The sequence below is a fragment of the Haliaeetus leucocephalus genome, unplaced genomic scaffold (genome assembly GCF_000737465.1).
Source record: "Haliaeetus leucocephalus isolate CR32 unplaced genomic scaffold, Haliaeetus_leucocephalus-4.0 Scaffold819, whole genome shotgun sequence".
Taxonomy (NCBI): Eukaryota; Metazoa; Chordata; class Aves; order Accipitriformes; family Accipitridae; genus Haliaeetus; species Haliaeetus leucocephalus.
The window spans coordinates 3555318-3570517 of record NW_010973255.1 but is presented as its reverse complement, the minus strand read 5'-3'; the positions used below and the strand labels follow the sequence as shown (position 1 = coordinate 3570517).

Genomic DNA, 15200 nt, shown 5'->3' with positions numbered 1-15200 from the left:
CCATTTTTTGTTGGAATACTTACTAAAACTAGTGCTGAAAAAGCCCAAGATAGGATTAAGAGTTTTGCAATCTTTAAAGATTCCTATAATTTGAATAGTCTTTGTGTAGTGTTTTTACTTTGATCTCCTTTTCCCTAAAACTGTTATTTTATCTTGTCCAGAATCAAGAATCTGTTCAGGCTGTTTCTTCCTCCTTTTCTTTTTTTTTCCTCCATATAAACTGAACGTATTTTGTTACCATTCCCTGACTGACTTTCAGGACTTCTAGTTAATAGAAAATTACTGATGGCACTGGAAATCCCCAAACCTTCTTTTGGTTATTTAGATAAGTTAGAGTAATATTTTTGTTTTTAGTTTTTAGTGATTTTCCAGTTTTGAAGTGAAAATATGTTCATGTTGTCTGTTATAGTAAGAATCCTGAATTTGATTCAGTAACCTCCTGTTTGTAGCTGGTAAGGGTGTTGGACTGATGGTCCAGTTGAGCCAAACTGCACTATGCATGCCTCTGTTAGCTTAATCTGATCGCTCTAGTCATTTGTTAACAACAACAAAGAAAAAGAAGAGAAAAAAGACAGAAATATAAAAACTAGAAGCAAACTGTTCAATGAATTGAAATGAGCAGAACTTGCCTTTAGAAACATATCTAAATATTCTTCAGCTGTAAATGATGCTAATTTAATCACAGAGCCACAGATATGTGATTTAGTTTTAATGTTACTACATTTGGTATTTTATTAGTGTAATTTAGAGTAAATTCCTCACTCTGGAAAATCTGAGTTGGGTACTGGAACTCTGACATATCTAGAAAAGGAAAATAGAAAGTTTGACATTTTAAAAAGGGGAACACAGGATTTCATCAGTCACTTCTATTCATTTAATCAATTCATTTCTCATTTCCAGCTCATGTCTGAATCCTCACCCTTTCAAAAACTCGTTTCTTGAATCAGTCTCACTAAAAATCACTGTGTATGAAGATGCAATTTCTGCTTTGATCTTCCTTGCCAGCATGTCTGTAGTGCTCCTTAGCCACAGTGGCCTGTCCCCTCCTGTTTCTTCAGTATTCCTTAACTGCTATTCTCTCTTTCCTTCTTGTTTCTTCCCTATTTTAACACATGCATATGTACCGTGTATGCATATATCTGGATGGATCAAAGCCAGCATTAATTTTATTTGTATATTCTCAAACTTCAGAAATATAGCAAAAACCCAATCTATACCTGACATAAATTTAGCAAATCTTCAGATTTTGTAGAACCAGTTTCCCTCTATTTATTATGGGTGTCTGAGGAAGACTGGGATAGGCGACTTTCTCCTGTAGAGTGTGCTTGGTAACTCCAAAACAATGTTGGGCCTTCATTTAGGTGAAAGAAATACATAGGGCAGCTTGGTTGCAGTTGAATATACATTAGTGGAGAAATTACCAAATCTGAAAAGGTAGATTTCCCATTGACTATTTTTTGAACAATTCTGGCTAGCTCTGGAAATGACGATGCTGCAGCCAATTCATGGGGTTTTTTTTATTCTCTGTCGTACCTACTCGTGATTTTAAAAAAAAATACACAGTGAATGAGGCAAGCCCTTCTGTATGAGATCTGCATATTTTTAAAAGCATACATGAAGTGGGATTTAGTGAAAACAAATTTTTGCATAAACTCCATGTCCAGTAGTAAAAAGTACCAAATATTATTGTTATATTCTGTACACATTTCCATATTGTGCTCGTAACATGTAAAACGTGACATCTAATAGATCAGAGTGATTAGACTGGGTGGTGGAGTAAGTCCTGGCCTTTAAGCACAGAGTTCAGGTTTTAGAAACTTAGCTCTCATTTTTCTGGGGGGCGGGGCCATAAGCAGATGCATCTAATGCCATCTCTAAAGCAGGGTGAATTAGCAGCATGTGTTAATTTGGAGCAAGCAGGATAGTCATCACCATGCAGGACAAGAAAAATACCCCCCTCTGATAATCTGTTGCATTTCATAGCTTTTTTATATCTAAAAATCCCATATATGGTATGCAGAATCAAAATCTGATTTTTTGCAGTATACACAAATAAAAAATTCAACTTCTTCATGGGATTTGGCTTGACTAACCCCCCCACCTCACCCTCGCCCTTTCTTGTTCTCTTGCTCTTCTTCCACAGAAAAAAGTAAGCCAAGGATGCTACCACAGGGATTCCAAGCCAGCCTCTAAGATCTTGTTGGTGGCACTCACATTTTTTTTTCTTCTGAGATATGTCCCAGGCTGTGTGCTGCACGGATACTGCAGCTTTCTATTGCTGAGCACTTTTAGGGGACAGGACTGTAACTTTCCACACTGGCAGTGTGTTTTAATGCTGTTTGCATATGGCGGAAATTTTAAATATTTGTCTCTCTGAAAACACACAACCCTCCCAAAATAATTAAATGTGTTTTAAAAAACTGCATGCAAGGAGCACTGAGGTTGCACAGGACGTACTCAGAAGTCAACTGTCCGTGTGCACGCTTATATCTTCTGTCTTCTGCATAACTATTATGCTGGAGCATATTATTGCATGTCAATATAGTAATTGTAACATAGCATACATGTTGGATAATGCTTTAAATAAAAAATTTAAAGTCTATTTTGTAAAACACTATAGAAGTGGGTACTTCTTATGGCAGGCAGCTTCACATTCATTCTCAGATTATGCAGTTTAATATGAGATAATGCTTTTTCTATGTATTGCTGAAGCTTGAAATGAAATCTATAAGAGTGACTGACCTTAAATCGTAACTGCCATTCATTTCAGTCTGTGTAGTCCAGCAGACTGGTTGCTGAGAGCTGTGCTTGCTTGCTGTTTTGTGATTCTCTGCAGATGCACATTTGCCCACTATATGCAAACATGCACACGCTCTTTTTTTTCTCTCACACTGTCTGGCATATTTTCAGAATAACTCTTTGAAGACTTTCTGAACTGCTGGGTATGATCGTCTGATTATTATTTTTTTAACTGGTAACATGTTTAGTCCAGTGTTGTTTAAACAAGCTTATCTCTTTGATCAAAGTCTACAATCTGAAATTTGAACAGGGTAGGGAGGGTGGCTGGGTGGGTGAGGAAATCTATCAAGTACATATTTACGTGCGTGCTGCTGTCTTAGCTGTGTGCCTGTGGAGGTAAAAATGTATATTGCTTCAGAATAATCTTGCATATATAAATGACTTTGGCTATTTTAGTAGAAGTTCTGAAAGCATAGTATTATTACTAAAATAAACCCAGTTTTAGTAAACTTTTCTTGAAGCTATTAGTGACCTGCATATTCAGTTTTTCGGTTTCTTGGGTTTTTTGAAGGTTATGCCGAATAACTGTGGAGTTGTTTAAGTATAGCATAGACTTTGCTAGTACTCAAAGCATACTAACTGGAGCCCATATATTAATGTGTTTAAGGTTGGCATTAGCCTATTTCACTGACTGAACCACAGACCACAGCAATAAAGCTAGAGAGCTTGAAACAGTTTCTGGAGGTTTTCATTTAGCTAGTTCAGGAGAACTGGTTTGTGCAAAGTTAAAATTATATGGAATGAGATTGCAAGATGAAGCATGCATGCCACACCTTTTCATTATGTTCTCCCTCTTCCCTTTTTTTTTTTTTCTAAATATAACTTTGAGAGGCATTTCAGTTTATTTTAAAGCTGATCCTATTTGATTATTTTAGATTACTTGATTTTCTAGTCTGATTTCAAAATTCAAGTTTGCTGAGCTTTTGTTTGCAGGACTAGGAAAAAGAATTTCCTGTATTCAATTCATGTATCATGCAATCAAATAATTTTTTCCTAACTTTTAGGATCTTCCTGGGCAAAGTCTGAATGATGCTTTATTTCATCATTTTACAGCCTAAAAAGAAGCAGACTGAAATTTCTAGGCTAATCTAAAGCTTTTCCTTGCTTTCTAATGTTACCATTACACCCTAATAACTTCATGTTTCTATTACTGACGGAACTATATTGTAAATCTTTTCTTCTACATAGATATCATATACACGTTAAATTTGTTAGCTGGTTTTATCGACTGCGGCTTGTTGCACACACACAGAGGCGCACACGCTTGCACGCACACATTCTGCTTTGCCCTGTCTCAGTTACAGCACAGTCCTACTCAGGGTCATTACAATGTACACATTACATATTTCTAGCAAACATGAAAATGAATCAAACAAGAGGAGAGATAAGCACAGATAGATTGGAGCCTGCTGAGGAAATAAAAGGCAGTAATCTGCCTGACCACTGGACTACTCTTCCTGGTTGGATTTAAGTGTTCTTTCCTGTTAGTTGCCGTGGAGCGCTGGCTGCCCCGAAGTGAAAAATTAAACGACTAGTAAGAATGAAGTAACATTTAGTGAGACAATTGTTTGGTATAACTCCAAAACTAATTGTTTCTGAAGTGATGTTTGAACCAACGTCGGCACAAGGCAAGAGCTCCTGGCTCACAGCCAGCACCTTGTAATGCATATTAGTGCAGATGAGGAGTTCCTAAAAGTTAGAGAGAGGGAGAGGGAGGGAGGGAGAGAGAGAGAGAATGTGCGTTTTCAGTGCTCACTCTGCATTTGTTTGTATCCTCCTCCTCGCCGAGATTAGAGGGATACCTGTGTAGTGCTGCTTTATAATGATTTCTGCTGAGCCTCAGAATAGGTTGTGGTATTTTTTTTAGGTGGACTGCCAGCTGCCGATCTCGCTGTTGACAGTAAAAGCAGATATGTTCCTTGCTCACTGCCATTAGCACTGACCATGACTCTTCACACCAAAACCTCTGGAGTTACACTGCTGCACCAGATTCAAGGCACCGAACTGGAGACACTGAGCAGACCTCAGCTGAAGATTCCCCTGGAAAGATCGCTCAGCGACATGTACGTGGAGAGCAACAAGACAGGAGTTTTTAACTACCCCGAAGGGGCCACTTATGATTTTGGTACTACAGCTCCAGTGTACAGCTCTACTACTCTCAGTTATGCCCCTACTTCTGAATCTTTTGGGTCCAGCAGCCTGGCAGGATTTCACTCACTGAACAATGTCCCACCAAGCCCAGTGGTGTTCTTGCAAACAGCGCCTCAGCTTTCACCCTTCATCCATCATCATAGCCAACAGGTACCCTATTACCTTGAGAATGAACAGGGCAGCTTTGGGATGAGGGAAGCTGCTCCTCCGGCCTTCTACAGGTAAATGCTACAGATAATTTTTCTTTCTTCTTTAAGCAGATGAACAGAGAAAATTAGAATGTGGAAATATGTATGCCCTAATCTTTTCTTTTTGTGTAAAGGACCATGTGGTTTAATTGAATCGTCCATGATATCTAAACTATAAAAGAATACCGTAGAATAAAACAAAACCGTAATTCACAGCCCACTGACTGCAAGCTGTAAATTTTGAAAACTGTCCGTAAATGAGAAACAAACTGGATGATGAATATAAATGTTTCCTGGGAAAACATGAAATCATAATTGATTAAAGAATGGCAAACCACCTCCCTGTTGTAATATATTAGAATTACTGTCTGAAGTATACTAAAAAGACTTCCACTGTCACACTTCTGGAGGTGAGTGGTTGTTTGTTCAGCTCTTAGCTGGTAGTAAGAGTATTTTTCTCCTCTGGTTTCCTTTACAGTGTGAGAAGTGGCTTATATAGGAAGTAATTCAGAAGCACAATATCCTTCCTAATCAAACTGTTAAAGTTGACTCAGTGACAGTATTTCAGTCAGTAACCACCTTCATGAGCTATCCTAAGAAGAGCTGTGTACATATTAACCTGCATTTTTCATTGGAGGGTGATATATATTAACCATAAATCTGGCATGTTGCATTTCAAAAGATAAGATTTTGGGGGTTTTTGTATTTTTGTCCCTGAATGGAAGGGTTATTGTTTTTGTCTGGAATAGAAAGATAAAAGTATCTTTGAAGGTGGGGGAGGGAATAATTTTCCTTGGTTTAAATATTTATTGTCAGTTGTGAAAACATTTATGTAATTTTTGAAGTAAGTGATAGAAAGTGATAGAACTGTAGCTTCCAAGAAAATATAGTCATACACACCAAGACCCACAGTGGTAATGTTTGTGCAAGGTTAATAGCATAATTTTGCATCAGCCTGTTATACTGGGCTTCAGAGAAGCAAAGTAAAGAGTTAGGTGTATTTTTTTTTTTCCTAAACTCTGTCTGTATCTGTTTATTGGAGAGATACAGGTGAGTTTGCTAGAAATGGAACGCCTCTGAAAAAATAAAAGCAAGTTGTTTTTTTCCCTGTTGAGGGTCAGACTCTGCCAGACTTACTTGCACAATATAACACTTTACTGTGAACAGCAACGTATGGTCTTAAAGATAGTTTAAGTCAGCCCGACTAAGAATCTGGTAGCAGAATCTGGTCAAAAAACCCAGATGATAGTTGCACTTTTTGCAAACGATTTATTAGTTTTGTGGAGCGGATGGAGTTAAGACTGGTGAAATGGTAGATAACGGCTATGTCAGACTGTCCAATACAGTGATCCGTTAACTGAATTGGTTCAAACAAAATGCATTTTACTGCAACCAAATACAATACCTCTAGGGAGACTGAATACATGTCAGAGCATAAAGATCTTGAATGATTACTAGTGACTTGAGAGTAAAACTGCACTTTGCATTAGATTAAAGGTTTTTTTTACACGAATGTCCCATGCAAACCTATGGTGAAAAGTGTCTAAGCGACCTCAGATATGTAAACAGTGGAGTAGTGAGTTTGTGAAGTTGAAATATACAGACAGAAAATGTACTACAGTTGGGGTATTTTACTTGAGGAGGAATCAAAACCAAGAATCACCTGGAAATACAAGTTGAACTATGGAAATAATGTCCTTTTATTTTTAAACAGTGAATTGAGGTGAGACACTTCAAAATAAAATTAACATACTTTATTAGTTTAACTACTGGAGCAATTGTTTAAGGCCAGTGCTGGATTCCCCATTTCCTGACACTTGTGATGAAGGATGGGCGTCTCCCTTGAAGATGTGTTTTAGCCATATGCAGCTGATGAGGCTTAATGCAGCAGTAATTAGGTGAATTTATGATCTTGGATATGCAGGTGGTTTATCTGTCTATGGTGTTATACAAGTGATTTAATGGTCCCTTCCAGCCATAATTCTGTAAAGCGCGTCTTATGTGGTAATAAGAAACGTGTATCAAAGTGCTTGCTGTGATTATCTTTTGTTAACAGACGTAGTACTGTTGGAATTAAATTGATAAAATCTTTGCCTTTTTTCCTTTTCATTTTTGCAAGATTCTATTTACAAAGTTATCACCCTTACAACATTAAATATTAGGTCTTTATTCTTGTGTTTTGGCACAAATCCAATCACCAATAGGCCGTTAAAAATAATTTGAACAGATGCTCAGCATTTGGGAAATATTTATATATCTAATCATGGGGTTTAAGAACAAATTCTTTGAAAAATATCGTAATGCATGAATTTCCAATTTGCTTTATTCATTTGGCTAATCTCATTGGTTTCAACTGGGTTAGGGCAGAAAAGGGAGCATGGGGCAGTGTAATCTGGCAATGAATAAATTGATGCTGGAGATTGGAAGATGTCTAACTACCAAAATGGTGAGTTTCTGGAACAACCTATCACCAGGATTGGTAAAGGCAAAAATTCTCAAACCGAAGGCCCTAACAAAATTTAAAAAGGATCATGATCCGTTTATGATATGGCTGCCTGCTTCTATAGTAAGTAATGTAACCTAAGACCCAGAAGACTCCTCTGCAATTCTCGTTTAACTTGCTGTGTGACAGAGTCGTGCTGTTTGGCATGTAAGACAGAAATATTTGCATTGCATCATCCTATTATATTCTGGATTTGAGATGCAAATGCTGCATTCAGTGGTACAAGTGCCTAGAACAATAGATAATCGCTGTAGGTTGGAGCTGAAATTATATTTTGTTAATACTTGGATAAAATGTTAAAAATCTTCAGTCACAAAACTCAAAACTTACTGCATGTGATAAGGAAAATTTTAATGTCATTTGATTTTGTTAATAAGTATTCAAAATCGTACTGCCTATAGACATATGTAGCTACAAGTGTATTAATTCTGAAGTTACATTTTATTTCTTTCAGATAATGTTTCCTTTTCCAAAAGGCTTTGTCTCTTATTGCAAAATAATGACAGGCTTCTGTATCTCGCTGAAGAACATAATGATACATAAAGAAAAGAATGACTTTGTAAAGAATACAAACCCCATACCAATCTCCTCATTTCTGGAGTGTCCAAATCATGGGACATCAAAATTTGAGAAAAAAAGAAGGGGCTTAATTCAAATTGTGCTGTCTTTAACTTGACCCCTTTTATGTCTGACCGTGTGGCTGTTTTTATAGGGAGCCAAACTAAAATACCTTTCCCTTATCTTACAATGTCTGTATCTTCCAGTAAAAGGAAGAAGACATAGCACCAGTTATGTTTTTAATTCTCTTCAAATCTCACTTATTTTATTTTCTTGATCATTTTTATAGTAGGGTTTTTTTTTTTAATTATTAAATACTGTCTAATAGTTGATTATTATTACAGGAAATCTTGTAGTCATGGATATTACAGTAAATTAATTGAAAGATTTCTTTTGTTCTTTACTACTGAATTTGAGTTCTGGTCTTTTCTTGGCAGGTTTTTGTTCATTCAGGGAAACACCAAGAAGCCTTTCGGTAGCTAATTTACCTCAGTAAATTCCTACAAGCAACAGCAAAGACGAATCCTTTTTTGATCTGCCAGTGTGTGATGTTCCTGTGTCATCCCATTGACCCTGCACTTCTCAGATCTGAAGTAAAATCGTGCCTGTATTTCAGGCTCTCTGTAGCCTGTGTTTGGTGCTGCTTCCAAATTTGGCCAAAAACCATGTAAAAATGGACTGCACCTACCAGCTACCTGATGAGGGAGTTGTCTGGCAGTCTGTAGTGAGTGACAGAGGCAGGGCAAATCAGTGTACAAACAGAAATACTAGATGAAAAATCATTCATTGCTCCCTCACATTTGGTGGCTAGTTTGTGAGTGTCTTCTAGTACCACAGGCTCTAGGTTTAGATTAATATAATAAAGTATTTATTTAGCTTTAGTCCCAATTATCATACTGAAACTGACTCTGAATAATTTTAAACCTGCTGTTCCAATCAATATGATCACAGCTTTAATTTTTAATGCTTGCTAAAATTGAGAAAGATCACAAATGTAGGTCGATCCCTCTTCTGCTGTAATTTATATATCCATCAGTCTGGAAAACAGTTACTTATCCCAATATGTGTTGTTTTTTTTTACCTTGCCTGATTCATTATGAATCTTTCTAGCTGCTCATGTTGAGTTCTAAACAAGAAGGATTTTTTCAAAATTTAAAATGTTACAGTGAATGCAAAATGCAAAGATAATCTATCTTTTTTTATTGTAGTATGAGGTATTCCAGAACATGGAGTACTATGTAATGTAGTGTTTTGTTTTTTGTTTTGTTTATTTTTCTCTAAAGCATCAATCTGCTCTCAGGGTCCTCTCTTGAACAGTTCAAGTGTTCAGGCAGTTTCTTGAACACTCAGAGCATTCCTGTTTTCAGAGCTTGTACTGATATCTCTGTCAATTTTACAGCAATACATGACTGTAATGAAAGAGACAGGAAAGCATTGAGTTATCCCATTTCTTGGAAATGTTGTAAAGATAAACCTGTTAAATGTTCTGAGATACTCACACATTACAGTTATGAGGGACTTGTACAAACCAACTTTGCTGTTTCTGCAGCTCTTCTTAGAGAATGTGCTGATGTGGATCCTGCTGCAAGTGTGCTTGCACCATAAAGTCGCCAACCCATATTGTTGAGGTGCCTCTACATGTGTTCTGTGCCTCCTTGTGCCCCTGAATAAGGCTGGACAGCACTGGAAAGGGGTAAAGGAGCTGTTATGCCTCCTCATTATCCTCCTTTCTGCCAAGGCACAGAGATGGATCTTATCTGCTCTCTCTGACCTTCCCTTTCAAAGTTTTCTTCTTATTGAAGAAAACTTTCTTCACTTCTGTATTTTTTGCATAAACCACAGACTCAGGAAGTGCTCCATATACCAAGTCCGTTACATGTGGATTTACAGCTTGTGGCTAAAGGCCATAGTTGTTCAGGCAGCTCATGTGGACGGGGTTCATCTGATTAAATGTAGACACCTGGGTCTTTATTCAGTTTTCCACCCCTTAGGCATCTGGTGCCATTTGAGAGGCCATAAGGTCAGATGGAGCTAGCAGATATGACACAGGACCTACTGTATAGCTATACCTTTCTGGAGTAGGAGGTGAGTGTCCGTGAGGGTCATCACCTAGAACACCTCAAATGGCGTGCGGCAGGGACAACAGCATCAAACATTCACATGGACTGCCGCCTTAGTCTGTGGGGACACAGAGAGAAAGAGGCACTGTGAACGCACACATGGTCTCTCTCTGAGGTACCTGATTACAACAGACCAGGTGCATTAGGCTTTAAAAGTGCAAGTTTCTCTTTCTATAACATAAAAGATGGCTAAAGTGACTCATTCTGGTACAGATACTTACTGGATGAAGATGGATGCCCAGTGATGTCCAAAGTTATGTGAAATTAATCCCACCTGTACGCCTCCTGTTTCTAAAGAGTCAAAGTGGTCACCATCTGTAATGTCCCTTCAGCCAGACACTGCAATATGTCCCTTGAGAGGAAGATGGGGAATTGACTCTGTGTCATTGGCCTTGATCCCTCTTGGTCTGAGGCTATTGAAACAACAAACACTGCTGGCCATATCCGCTCTGATAGGGAAAGCATTAGTTGCTGGCACCAGTTCCTTCAGCAATTGCAAAGTGAACATCAAATGCCAGCATTTTTTATTAAACCAACAAGAAAGGCCAACCAGAGCTAAGGCATAGCTCCAAACAAACACAGAGGAGAAGAGTCCTGCAACTGAAGTGCATCCAGTTCTTCTAAGAAATTGAGATTTGGTAATTTTGGTAATTTGATATTGTTGACAATGAAACACTGAAACTAATCATGAGCTCCGTGGTCTGTCTGCAGGGAGTTTTCTGTTATCTATTCATGCATCAGAACTGAAATTAGAGCAGAGATGCTGTTCTTCAACATTCTCATTTAAAATGCTGCTTTCATTGTATTTATTACAGGTGCTGTTTGTAAAATTTGCTGTACAGAGAGAAGTCACATCTGAGGTTGTACACTATCCCTATGTATTTGGGTGGCCTTTCCAGTGAACTGCCAAAGGTCATGATTTACCACAGCTCATTAGGAACTCTGATCAATGTGTCACTGGGCAAGGCAAGGCATTTCTGCTTTTCTGCCAAGCTCAGATTCCAGTTGATGGGAGGGTTCTTACATCATCTGACTCTGTTCCCCTGTACTCGGCACTGGTGAGGCCGTACCTCGAGTCCTGTGTTCAGTTTTGGGCCCCTCACTACAGGAAAGACACTGAGGTGCTGGAGCGTGTCCAGAGAAGGGCAACCAAATTGGTGAGGGGCCTGGAGCACAAGTCTTATGAGGAGCAGCTGAGGGAACTGGGGTTGTTTAGTCTGGAGAAGAGGAGGTTGAGGGGAGACCTTATTGCTCTCTACAACTACCTGAAGGGGGGTTGTAGTGAGGTGGGTGCTGGTCTCTTCTGTCAGGTGGCTGGAGATAGGACAAGAGGAAATGGCCTCAAGTTGAGGCAAGGGAGATTTAGGTTAGATATTAGGAAAAAATTTTTTACTGAGAGGGTTGTCAAACATTGGAATGGGCTGCCCAGGGAAGTGGTTGAGTCACCATCCCTGGAGGTATTCAAAAAGCGAGTGGACAGGGCACTTCAGGACATGGTTTAGTGGGCATGGTTGATGGTTGGACTCAATGATCTTGAAGGTCTTTTCCAACCTAAATGATTCTAAGATATTACTTCTTCTGGTGCACGACTATGAATGTGTGAGATACTGCTTGACATATTTAATCTAGCTCATACTCAGAGTGATACCTGCTAGAGACAAGAAGATCACAAATCTGCAGGATAATTTTCTTCCTTGACAAGATATTGATAACAATATTGGATTCAGGAGTGATCTGGGCATTTTATTTTAACCTTTTACTAGAAAAAGAAAATATGGTCCTCAGAAAACACAGAGCTTAAATATGACCGTCCTTACCATAAACCCTATTTGATAGATGTCCATAACAATTGCAGTGGTTTTCCAACAATTGTAGTGACAGTTGTAACTTATGACACAACAGCCAGCATCTATATAAATGAGAAAAGATGCCTTCCTTTTCCTCACTTCATGGAAGCCATCAGTAATAGTAAAAAATAACAGTAAAGGTTGAAAGTCAGAAGTAACTAAGAGGACTTCTTAAACAAGCAGTTGGTGACTAACCGTGAACAGCCATGCATGTAACCACTTCACGTCTAGTGGGTGGAATTTCAGCCGACAATGACTGTTCAAGAGTGCAGTCCATCTCAAATCAGACAACATGGCCGCAATATGTTGCATTCTGTTTCCATATGCTGCTGTCTCACAACGCTGCCAGGTCTCGAAACCTACCTCCCCAGGACCCAGGCAAGAGCATCTGTGCAGAGTAACTGTTGGATGCTACAGGGGACAGCCTTCTTCTCCCTTTGAGGATGACACACCAGTGAGCATCTAGGTAGCATTGGGCTGCATTTAATGCCCATGCATTTCACTTCCCATTTGTAAGCTATGTGAGTAAGTAGTGTATTTATCCATCTTGATCATCATATCCAAATAAGGAAACTGCTTTTAATTGATTTTCTAGGGAAAAGCAGTATTTCTCCTTTGAAGATTTTTTCAGTGTCTCATCAACCTGTGGTGTAAATGTCTAATTTGATTGCTACTTCCAGTCTTCCCTCCCTCTTATTTTATTCCTTGTTATCATGCAGAAACACTGCTTTGATGACCACAGCATACTTCAGTGCTGATTTGTGCTGCTAAGACATGACTATGGAAAACTTTCTAGGATGCTACAAAGGGGGTGTCAAAGCTAGGAAGAAATGGGAAGAGAAATTTGCTGCAACACTGGAAAAGTCTCAGCTCATGCTAAATAAAAATAGTTAGGAAGATGCTGTGCAGAAAGCAGCAGCTGCAGAAGATGACACAGCATAAAATTTAGACCCCAAATCTTAAATCACAGGACGGGGAAACTCATAATATGCTTTCCAGATAGCCTCCACTGCAGTTTTTACATAAAGTCCTGTTAAAAATTGAATATATACTGCCTACTGCTTTCTTTCTATTTCCCTTTTTTTTGTTGCGTTGTTGTTGTTGGTTTTGTTAGTTTGTTTGTTTTTGTGGTGGGTTTTTTCACTTTAAATGTAATTCAGGTTTGTGAGACAAGATCTATTAATTCATAAATCCATGAAAAATATTCCAGTCTTTAGAAACTTACTTTTTTTTCTTCTTCAAGTTGATCTGTAAACAGATGGAAGCTTAGAAGGTGCTAACTCTAAAAATTGTCATTTAATCTTACTATTGAAAACAAGTACTGTAAAATCTGATCTTTGGCAAAACTAAAATGTCACGTAATACCTTGTCATCTGTGTTTTCAGTTTATAAAGCTACTAAGCATTCTTAAAATATTTTTTTTGCTAAGCCATCTTGATCAAACAGTATCTAGTGATTATTCTGTAACTTGTATCAGCTGGTGTCTAAAGAAAGTTAATTCAAATAAGTGTTCCCTACTTTGGTTATTAGTTACAACTTGAACTTGACAGTAAGATCCCTGTTTCAAATTACACATCACAGAATCCTTGTATCCAGGAAACCATAGTGGTGGCAAAGAATACTATGCCTGAGAGTGTGCACCAAATCTAGGTATCTTTGGGGAGCTAGTATGTCAAAGAACAGCTTTGTCTGTTTGCTTCCATTCTGCAGTAAAATGATACTGCTCCCTCAGCCAAATTGATAAACACAAGCAAAGAAAAAGGTGTATGTTGCCAATATACGAGCTGCTGTAGCACATTCATTACCTTGCGATAGTTTTGGATTGTTTAGAATGTATGGGTTGAAAAGTATTTATAGCTTTGTCTTGCCATGCTATGAGAAATGTAATCCTAATTTTCACCTACAGGGGTATCAATAAGAGATAAAGCAGGCAAATCCTGGAAATGGTGGTTCAGCTGAGTATTAAATATCTGAGAGCATTCTAATTAGGTTCATGGAGAAAGGTAGTGAGATAGAAACCTATATAAAAAAACATAGCTGAAAGTTTTAATGGCAACAGTATCAGAACCAGTACAATGGTAAGAGGCATGTATTAAGAATCTGCCAGGCATATTGCAGCTTAAGGAGTCAAACATTGCTAAAGCAGGCTGTGCATTGATAAGTTAAGTTACTATTAAGTTACTATTCTTGATCCAAGCAATAAAAAAACCCAACCAAATTGGAAAAAAATTTGATTCTGCAGAGAAATTTTTAAACACCCAGGAGCAAAACTCCACTTTATTTACACAGTTTTAGTAACGCTGCTTATTATTAAGTCTGCCTAGCTTCCTCTCTTTTTTGGTTACTTATGTTGTCCAGCTTTGGCTCATATTTTCAGTGTTAGATGGTTGTCTCGGGTAAATTTTTTTTTTTTAACATTTTGACAAAAAGGGCTCAACTTTCTAAGCATCATGAAGGGAAAAGAAAATTTTGCTATACTCATGCACCCCCCCCCTTTCCCTTTTTCATTGGACAGCCTAGACACCTTTGTATTATAGATATAGCTCTGATATTTGGTAGTGTGGGGATGCTGTCAAATCAGGGTTATTTTTGTTTGATTTTTCCCCAGAAAACCTACTCAAATTTAAACTACAAACTCTTGAAGCACCTCACTATTCACAGTGGGATTTTTTTTTGCATTTGATAACTAAATTATATGAAGTTTCATGTGTCGTGCATGCTCCATCCTCTCTCAGTGATTATATATTGACTTGATTGCAAAAGCCTCCTTCTCTGACAAAATGTGTGAGGTTACTTCATTGCACAGCTGCACGGCTTGTGAACGGGACTTTCTCTGCAATTATTACTGTGGGCTGAGATGAGTTACTGGGAGATGAGAATCACAGAGTAATGTAAGTTTGAAGGGGCCTCTGGAGATTATCTGGTCAACACCCTGCTCAAAGCAGGGCTAACTTCAAAGTTAGATCAAGTTGCTCAGGCCCTTATCCAGGTGAGTTTTGTAGATACCTGGGAACTGAGACTCCACATCCACACA

The 15200-nt window shown here is 38.2% G+C and overlaps 1 protein-coding gene across 1 annotated transcript in view; it reads left to right on the top strand.

Moving 5' to 3' along the window:
* The first annotated feature begins 4541 nt into the window (after positions 1 to 4541).
* The window catches only part of ESR1 (estrogen receptor 1), a 115848-nt gene continuing 105189 nt past the window's right edge, over positions 4542 to 15200 (top strand). The window contains exon 1 of the mRNA XM_010581893.1: positions 4542 to 5171. Coding sequence (XP_010580195.1) covers positions 4744 to 5171 — 428 coding nt within the window. The 5' untranslated portion in view covers positions 4542 to 4743. The remainder of the gene's footprint in view (positions 5172 to 15200) is intronic.